The sequence below is a fragment of the Anarrhichthys ocellatus genome, unplaced genomic scaffold, assembly GCF_004355925.1.
Source record: "Anarrhichthys ocellatus isolate YVR2014 unplaced genomic scaffold, GSC_Weel_1.0 scaffold8, whole genome shotgun sequence".
Classification (NCBI taxonomy): domain Eukaryota; kingdom Metazoa; phylum Chordata; class Actinopteri; order Perciformes; family Anarhichadidae; genus Anarrhichthys; species Anarrhichthys ocellatus.
In genome coordinates, this window is record NW_022280038.1 from 473,039 (window position 1) to 483,369 (window position 10,331).

General features: G+C 42.3%; 1 protein-coding gene across 5 annotated transcripts in view; it reads left to right on the plus strand.

Moving 5' to 3' along the window:
• ntrk3b (neurotrophic tyrosine kinase, receptor, type 3b) overlaps positions 1 to 10,331 on the plus strand; it is a 148,273-nt gene that overhangs the window by 41,781 nt on the left and 96,161 nt on the right. For all 5 annotated transcript variants that reach the window (XM_031848519.1, XM_031848523.1, XM_031848520.1 and 2 more), the window contains exon 4: positions 9,678 to 9,832. In XM_031848519.1, coding sequence (XP_031704379.1) covers positions 9,678 to 9,832 — 155 coding nt within the window. The remainder of the gene's footprint in view (positions 1 to 9,677; positions 9,833 to 10,331) is intronic.

Below are 10,331 nucleotides of genomic sequence, written 5' to 3' on the forward strand. Positions count from 1 at the left end.
CGCCGATCCTACCTTAACCAGATCACCATCCCAGCTCACAGAGCAGTGCTTGCTCTGATGTGCAATCCCATTTCTTCCTCAAGCAACCATTTTAGATGCGAACAAACGGTGCCTTTGTTGTTCTACATGGAAAGCAGGGCCGGGGTGACGCCCGTGTTCTTTTTCCCCCAGGGAATGCTGATGAGGAGTGAGGGTTCGTGTCTGTTCAATTTGCTGCGTTTAGTTAAGAGGTGTCAGTTGGAGTGACGTGGCGGCACAGACACGGGCCGGGGCGTTGCGAAAGAACGAAGCCATGTGGAATCAGGCTTCCATAACAGGAAATGAGTCACTCGATCATGGGCAGAGTCTGTGACATGGGCCTGCCATCGTTACTCTCTCCACTGTCTTGGTGTGCTCACCCAAACCATATTAGCTTGGCAAGTGCCAATCATTCAATCGGGCCAAATGAAGCGCGCTCACCGGGCGCCCGTAGCCTTTAATTATTAGAATGATACACAATGCAGTATCAATGATAAGTGCCCACCCGTGCTGCTGAACCACACGGATATTATGTAAATAGAGGGAGATCAAACCGGCTGAAGAAATTTCCGTTTTATGTGACGAAAGGGGAGCGTGGCCCTTTGCCACGACGCTGTCGCTACACCGTGTTATCTCAGTCACTCTAGGCGCTGTTATTGTAATTGTATTTCATGTTATTTTATCAATGAAAGAGTAACAATTTCATAGCCGCTACACGGTGACAGTGACCTGCAACGAATAGCAAATGTGGAAATAGTTCATTTTTAAGCCTGGAATTACACCGTAAGCCCATCAAAAGCATTACAGTAACAATGTTTTTAAGGATTATTTCATTGTATGTTTCATTAAGGTCCACTGTTTCTTTACACTGCTGCTCTCCAATTCTTCCGCAACAATTTGCTTTTGTGAAAAATTTAAATAAAAGGGGGAAATGGAATGCACACTGTGGCACATAGAAATAGATAGAACAGTAAGCATAAGGTGCAATTAAAACGCAGAGCAACAGAGACAACACAAGTCCATGATCATAATCTATCAATAACAAAAGATGTGTTAAACAAACCGATCTGCTGTCTGTTCCTATTAAGAAAAGAGTTAATTTGTACATATCAAAAAGGTAATAAAAAATAGTGATGCTCTGCTGAAGTCACCATTAAACAACACGCGGTTTCATCAAAGCGTTGCGATTGGCCACGTTTGGAATCAAACGCTACATTCCCTGCTTTCAACTGCTGCTTTGCGCATAATCGGTTAGGTGTAAAAACATGTTTCACTCGATAAACGGAGTAACCGTTAAAATCATTATTTATTTAGCTGCTCTAACATGACGACAGGACTTCCCCCTTATGTGGAGCTTTCCGTGATTTTGAGGAGCCGATTCTTCGACGTGATTCTGCAATTAAAAATCACACCTGGGAACGAACGCCTGTCAACCTGCATGATGAGGCAACGTTTAAAGAGGAAAAAGTACTTCCTATCAGTTGATGTGCATTAAGTCTGTTATTCCCCTTATCCGGCACTTCTTATCAAGCTCAGTGGCGCTGCCAAAACAGTCACTTTGTTTCGCAGGTCGGTTGCACAGATTTTTCACACTCCCTGCAATATCTTAGTATCAGTGACAACGACAATGCTATCAGGGAGATCTCGATAATCTCAAGTCTTTTGTGGCTCCTGTGAAAAGGCCCCAACATCACATTGAGGCTGTACAATAGGCGGCATGCCGTGTGCTGCCTCTGGATGAGACATGGATAATCGTCTCTTTCTCTTTGTTTGCGTGCCCTTTCGCCCAAGGGCCGGAGCTGCTGCAGTGTGTGCTGCACGGCACCAGCCAATCGCAAAACCTAAAGGACGGCGGGCGACTGTCGCCGTGCCATCCTGGGTGGGATTATTGGAGGTTGTTTGAAGCGGAGTGAACAGCAGCATTCGAGGAAGCTCATTCTATCTGGTCCACCCAAAAGAGGAATGCATTCTCATTCTTTGGCAACTGTATCGATCTGCCTGAAGCAACGTGCGTCTCGTATCCCTTTACTCTGTTGGCGCCGCTTTAATCCAGGCTCTCCGGGTTGTGGGGGAGGGGGCTGACGCAAAGTCAAACACGCCTCTTGGAACAAAATTACTTTTTCTTTGAATATGGATGAAATATGAATAGATCAAAACCTGTAATCTTCTGACTTGACCGCCAGTGGATTAGAATGAATTAAACATTGCAATTCAGAGGGCTTTGTGACAGGTAAATTACTGAATCTTAACCTTCATCTTTTAGGGTCCAGCTGCACTCAGGGAAAATTCTTGCTGAGATTACACGACATTTACAGTGACTCCTCAAAAAACATCAAACGTTACGAGAGGGAAAGGGAGAATTCAAATGTTAAGTGTAATAGAAGAGTGAGCAGCAGTGGCCTAGACAATGCAGAGGTCCCCATCTCAAAACCCAGACTGCCTGCTACTATTTTTGGGGAAGCAGCCACAAGTCCAAATGCCAATACAAAGCGTTTCCCTATAAAAGCAACTGGTGCGGTGCTCGTTCGGGCCGATTGCTTGGCTCCTTGTGGTGCTGCTTGCAGCGTTCTCGAGAACTACTCATCGCTTGTTGACCCAAGTAGATGTAGACTCAGTCCGCAGAGCTCTGAAGCTCCGCCCCGCCGCTGCACAGAGCTCCATCTCTTGTTTATCTAAAGTCGCGTGTCCAAATTTGACACTGGTCATCCTTGGGTCTCCAGCAATACGAGTGTAAAGAAGAGCGGAATATCACTTTTTGAGATATACGAGGGAAACACATATTTCAGTCTAGCTATACCTCAACGCCATTTTATACAACCAGCAGCCGTGGCCGGTTGTTTTTGGGTTGTCCATCTTGGCAGAATCTTCCATCTGGACTCATGCTTGAACTGATTAGATTTTGGTGGTCAAAGGTCACCGTGACCTCATAAAATGCGTTTTTGGCCATAACTAATGAATAAAGAATTAATTTGCCAATCATGACATTTCACACAAACGAGATAAAAATGATGACGTGTTAACATTTTGGACAGACGTGGATGTAAACTGCAACATGACCAGTTTGCAGAGGCACACAACCACGGGGCGGTTATTCTAGTTGTGTCCTGATTTTATTGCAGTGAATTAGTCAAAAAATGTTAGCTCGCCATAATAAATCCCTTTCACATGAATTGTGCAGGGCTTTAGACATGCACAACACATAGAAGTACAGTAGATGCTATATGGAATATATAATGGCAACAGGGATGAATAGTATCACATCTCACATTTCAAATTGTATTTTCATGTATATTTGTACCTTTTTGATATGACAACTGAGTAATTCAAGTTACTTTAAATATAATTATGTAAACTCTGTAAATGTAACTAAAGCTACAAACATTTCTGTGTATTTGCAATAAGCTATTGGCAAAAAGATTATGGCCGAAAACTGGGTTTGAAAATTGACCATCCCCACCAGCACTGCAATTCTATAACCACCAGTGCACCACTTCATGCTTCTAGTCAAGCAGGGCTCGATTGAAGTCACACAATTACCAAACAGGCACCGGTAGAAAAAGAAAAACAGAGTTACACATCGCCATGTCCGTGCCTCTGCCAGCTTTTCATTGGTGAGAAAGTAGATCCTTTAGTTCGCCTGCTTTATGGCATTAAAGCGGTTTGTGTGTAGTTACTTGCTGCCCTATTGTGTGTAACAGGATCATAAAGGATGTCTCATTGAAATACAATCAGCTGGTTTGTATGTTGAATTGACGAAATTTGAGTGATTGCAAAAAACAATTTAAGTATTCCTTAAATACAATGACATTTGTTTTAGATTACAAATAGATTGTACACATATCAATACATCATCCATCCTGAATATACAATATGTATACACGCAGGACCTCTAAAAATGTCAATTTTATAAAACATAGCCACCAAAAGTATACCTGTCCCTGCTCAAATCTTTGACTCTGAAGAGGAAATTGCCCGAGGCTCCCACTCACTTTGTCTATTTTTTCCTACCTGGAGCCTTCCCTGACCTGACTCGGGTGTCCCGTCTCCTCTACTTGATTGCAGTGCAGGTGGTGCTGTCGATAAGCCAAAGTCAGGTCTGGCTCCACAGACCAATAAAGCCGAAACTGTTTAAAAAAAAAAAAGTCAGGCAGTGAGAGAGCCTGCAGGGACGCTGCATGGCCAAGTGGCTTCAAGCTCACAGAAAAGCAGCGATTGGACAATGCGGTGATTTATTCATTTGCAGCATACTGCTTTATCCATGACACGAGCAAGAAGATACAGCGCGAGAGTGATGGAGCGGGTCCAGCGACAACCAGGAGTGTGGTGAAGCAATCATACTCAGAACGGTGCGGTAAAAGCAACTGTTTAGCAAATTTAGCAAGGATCGGGGGAAAAATGGTTATGGCTGTAAAAGCTCCTGCTGACGAGAAGAGTATTAAATGTGACATCGGCTCTCCGCTTTATCCGTATTCCCTCTGATTGATTTATACTATTCTTTACCGAAACTCTAATCTCCCCGACCCCTGTTGCAAAATGAAAACTGAGTTTAATTTTACATTTCACAAAAAGTTAAAAAATAAAAAACATGGCGACATCTGTTTATTCAGCCTGTTGCCAATGAATAGATGTCCGACTGTCAATTTCCTGCTTCAAGACTCTAGAAGCCAATCTGATGGCATGACAGCTTTTTCCCCCCCACACTATAATGCTAATGACTGCTGGCCACGATGTGTGATTGACAAGTGATCTATGGGTAGTGTAGTGCACAAACACAACAGCAATGAGTGCTTGAGAGCAAAAATAGATTTATATGATTCAATAAAAAATCCAATTCAATACCATCAAAGAGAAAGATTTGACTGTTTAGTAAGCTCCGCCCTTAGTTACTGTTGCTATACGCCTGTCAATATTTCCTCGAGTGTAGCACATACCTCATACAGTTTACAATGCTAACGGTGGCAGATTTACCACTTGAAGTTCAGCGATTTATCTTATTTCTATCCAAAGACTGGGGATTTTGTCAGTTGAAATGATGACTGTCAACAAACAAGAAGCCTGTAAAAGGGTTTTATATATGCACACAGTGGCTGCAGACATGATATGATGCTAAACCACTGAGACGTGGTGTGTTTGTGGAAAAGTGACCACTGGTCAGGCCTGTCGTTAAATGAAAAATCACAAGACTTAACGCTACAGACTAACGGATTTTCAGTGGATCTATATTTGTTTGTCTCAGAGACCATCTGTAACTAGAAGATCATCTTGTTTCACGTTTTTAACATCCAATCAGTAGTGCTGACTAGTAGCAATTTAGATTTCACTCGTGGAAATTATATTTTGACATGTCAAAATCTCTTCTTTTTTTTGAACAGTTCAAATGTAAATGTAAGATATCTGAAAAAAATGTTAATATGTTATAATACGTAGAAATTACTTTTCAGCAATTCTACTGATTTACAGATTTAATTGTAGCTATCAGTAATTCCTTTTCAAACGATTCATTGAATTTCCAGAATTGTTACTATTGGAAATGTAATTTCCTCTTTCAGATACCAACAATTGCACTTCTGATAAGTCTGATACATCACCTGTTAAGGATATGTTGCCCAGAGTTACCATGTTAATTTCCGATACGTCGCACAAATCACCACGATCATTTCCTGTACGTACATTGCTGAGGATACCTGACCAGATATTTGTGGATCGGGGTGACAGTCGTGTGTTGGATTCATTCAATCACGCATTACAGCAGATGTCTTTGCAGACACACCGATCTGAATTCTAATGATTGCACTTCTCTGGTTAGAATTGCAACTAGTCAAACTACATCATGGATATGTCAACTTGGAATTACAACACGTCAAACTTGGCTTATCAATAAGCCTATCTGTAATAGAGTTTGAATAGAGGTCCATGGTAGAGGTTGGTAATAGTTGTCATGAAGTTACAGATATCTACAATGAACGTTTCCACTCGTAGGAAATTAATGTGGATATTAAGAATCAACATTTCGTCTACTTCCTCCGAATTCTAACTCGTCAAAAAGCAATTGTTGATACTTTTGCTATTACCGCTACTGATTAAATGTTAAAAGGGCTCGCTATTGTGTTGCAGCTCCACTGGGTCTGTGTGTGCAGTGAGTCGCCAACCTTTCTCTGTGACTAGCAACAAAACAACATCAGCAGGAGGAGAACTGAACAGGCCTACAGGGCACTGGCCCATGAGGCACAAAGTGTCAGTCTTTACCAACAAAATGTCACACAAAGAGACATTTACCAACCAAAAGGATACTCAAAATGACTACAAAGAAACACTACACGACTACAAAGAGACCAAGACAACAACAAAGAGATGTAAAACAGCTGCAATGAGAAACAAAGAGACACCAAGCAACTACAAAGACACTCAAAATGACTACAGAGACTCAAAATGGCCACAAAGAGACACAACACTCTAACCCTAACCTTGTTAAAAACGGATGACATTTCAATTTGTTGTACAAAATGTAAAGTCATTTTAGGGTAGGCCTATAGGCTTTCTTTTTGGGAAAATCAAAACGAGATGAATATAAATTTGCTTCCACTGTAAATTTGCATTGTAATTCACAATCATGACATAAGATTTGAAGACATTTTACTGTACGGTGTTGGAGAAAATGAAAAGGAAAGTCACTTTTGGAGTGAAAAAGGACTGAGTTACTGTCCTGATGTAATCCTTCATAGTTAAGTAATGAAATACCCCTTGATTTCTTTGGAATAAAAGCTAACTTATTACTAGTCAGGGATAGATCCACAAATCCATTTTTCTCTTATTAATATGCATTAACATCTGGATGTACTGTATTGTAGTAAAAGTGACTTACAATGTGACGAGCCGAGCACTCAGAGCAAATAACCACGCGTCTTTCTGCCGAATTACCACAAAGCCCGGCATCACAGGAAACACAACCCACAGTCACACCCAAGATCAGGAGCCCTGTGGTAAATAAGGCGATTTATGAAACACGCGGGATTTGAAAACCTCAAATAATTCCTGACAACAGCATAAGGAGAGGAAGCGGTGCATTCAAGCTGAGATCAAAGCGCGCCGGCAACAATGCGGTATGTGGCTTAGCGTTGCCTGTGATGCGCGGCTCCTCAGCCGGAGCACCTGTGTGTGTATATTTCCCAGAAATACAGCCTCCGGTGGTGATCATTACCTTTCCTCTGAAGTAGCGGGGTGGATCGTTAGCCAGCTTCAAGGAAACACCATGCTGTTAGCTGTCTGTATCTTGGGTCACACTCCTGTTTGCTTTTGTTCTTTTCAAAGTCTAATCTGCTCTCCTCCAGACATTTATCAACTTCCAGCTGTCAGTTTGCTGTTTTTTCTTCATTTGTTTGTCTTATAGCTTGTTTAGATGGTGGAGCAGTGAAAAACATTTTACTGTACTGTACTCGCCGGGCACACGTTTCAAACGAAGGGGTTGCAGTTTTTATTATTTAAGTGCTATACCCTGCTATTTTCAGCTCTTTGCGGCAGGTTGGCCCTGATCGGCGCTGCCCAGAGGACTAGTGGATAATGTATAGAGGTGGTGGTTCTTATTAACAATTAACATAATTACAGTATAAAAGGGGGAAACCCCTGGGCCGCCTTGCTCTGATGAGCTTTGATCCCTCGTGGTTCAACTTGCTCAGCGTTTAATGAAAACCTTTTTTAAAAGTGGAATTCTCCCCCGCACCGTCATGGAGGGAGCACCCTGTCTGTGGTCTGAACTCCTCTGTGCTATATACAGAGTAGCTTTCAGAGTCCACACGAGGATGCTTTGGTGCAAATGTTTCCATCTTAGATAAAATACATTCATCAGAAAAGAAAAATGGTTTCGTCGCCTAATGAAGGTTCTGTAATGAAAACACAAATTGCTGCAATTGAAGAACACAAAGGCACAATGAATCCATGTTTCGATCGTATCTTATCGGTTGTTTTTCCTACGTGATAGTCTGAAAAATGTAAAAGATTAGATGTGCAGTTTTCTTGAGTTATATCGATTTTGACTTTGATCATTGTTGTCGGCATAAAAGGTAAAAAAATAATTCCAACGCTGACTGCAGTCAGAGAGCACTTGTAAAATAACTGTTAAAATGAAAATTTCCTGAAAGAGAAAAGGATAGATGCACTCCCTTGTTAGCTCAATGGGTATGCCGCCTCATAGAGGATGTGAAAAAGCTCAGCTCTGACTACAGTGTCAGATCCAGTGAACACCTGGTAACAAGAGAGACCCACCTGCAGAAATCTATTCTCATTACTTTATAAAGCATGCAGGACGCACCGCATGCATTATTCATGCTTTCCGCAATATCTTATTGACCTCTGTCAAGGACATTTGGACAGGCATTCATCTTGGCAAAATTGGCCAATCGCAGCCTCCAAATTGGACATATGCAAAATGCAGGGGTGGCTTACGATGCGGAATGATGCAACTCTCACACCGTAATGATATGCATGTGCCAATGAGCCCGATGATACCTGCCTGCCGCTAATATGAGTCTGATAGCCTCAACACTGCCTTGACCTCTGACTTTCTCGCATTTGAACGCTGCAGTGCTGGCCTTCGGTTTTTTTTTGTTCATCTGGTCTGTTCATCTGAGTAAAACCACCTATATTGGATTCGCATCTGTGGTGACCGTCACACACGCCAGCGTGTTTTGCATGAACCATCACTTGATACGTTTTAGTGTTGGCGGTGATAACTGCATTGATGTTACTGGTATCGTGAAGAATGTTTCTAATTAGCTCGAGAGTGCTGAAATGTGGCTTTTCATGCAGCTGAAGATTGTTCTTGCTGTTGCTAATGGAGACGGTTAAGTGTGCACGCAACCTGCTGGAAGCAGCAGACTGAAGTACATGTTGCCTCCTCAACACTTCGTACTGATCCAAGACTAATCATAGACCATAGACTGATCCATGTCTCAAATATCCAGCTGTATGCTCACTTCTTCCCAAACACATGCATCTCTGTGAAAACCTCACTATTTAGAACACTTAGGACTCGTCCGGTGTGCAAGCGTGACAATGAGCATATAACTGGATAAATGAGAGAAAAGCTATTTATTTTCAAGGTAACACAGGCTGAATAATTAATGTACAAATTGTATACTGTATATATATTCCTTTAAGTTCTCTCTTGTCTAGTTTCTCCTGTCATGTCTCCCTTCACTAAATAAGTAGTGAAATCTATGTTTAAGACAAAAACTCTAGTTTTTACCAGACTTGTTGCTCAGTATGACATAAAGCTTGACTGGTGAGCCTCTCATTATCTTGATAGCAGTGAGAGACCATCTCCAAAATGGCCAAGAGAGCTCTTAACATTGTTGTCCCCAGCTGTCTATTTTTTTTTCAGAGACACTTGAAGCCATCTCTCATTTCATCTGGCCTTTCTACTACTGCATGCACAACCCCTTTCTTTATTTGGCCCATGTTTTGTCAATAGCTTTCTCAATTTTGTCAATATTCACGTCAGACCAACTATACATTCACATTACACTTCCATTTGTTTTTTTATGATAAATCATGCAAAATGGCCCCAGACATGCCCGTGACATTTACAGATACAAAGAGTAGCTTTGCGTCACATCCTTATTGATTAGGCTGATGTTGTTGTTGTTTCACAATCGTGTTTCCAGGGGCCTGGACGGAGTGGTGTTCGAATGCGGCTGCGACATCCGCTGGATCCAGCTGTGGCAGCAGCGAGGAGAGGCCGGGCTCCACACGCAGCAGCTGTACTGCAGGAACGGAGCCTCCAAGATAAGACTGCACAACATGTACATCCACAATTGTGGTGAGTGGAGGAGGGGCAGAGAGGAGGGAGGAAGGGAAGGAGTAAAGAGTAGAGGGGAGGGTGAAAAGGAGGATGGCTGACGGAGGGAGACCGTAAAAGTAGGAGAAGGAGGGAAGGGGTTAAAGGTGAAACGGAGAGAAGAGAAGAGGAGCAGGGAGACGAGTGGAGGCGGGGAGGGGAGGAGGTGTGACAGAGTTCAGAGGGTGAATCTGATGTGAGGAGCTGTGCGTTGATTCTGACAGAGGTTTTAGACTCTGCAGTATTATCTCCTGGTGGTGACTCATTCCTGTGACATCTACTGTGTGTGTGTGTGTGTGTGTGAATGTGTGTGTTTCTCCCAGTGCCTCCTTTGTGCTCATTTTGTAACATTAATCAAAAGTGATTCATTAATTTTGTGTGCAAATATGTAGATACAGGCAGTGACAGGTGTGTATTAACATGAACATACACCATGTGTGTGTGTGTGTGTGTGTGTGTGTGTGTGTGTGTGTGTGTGTGT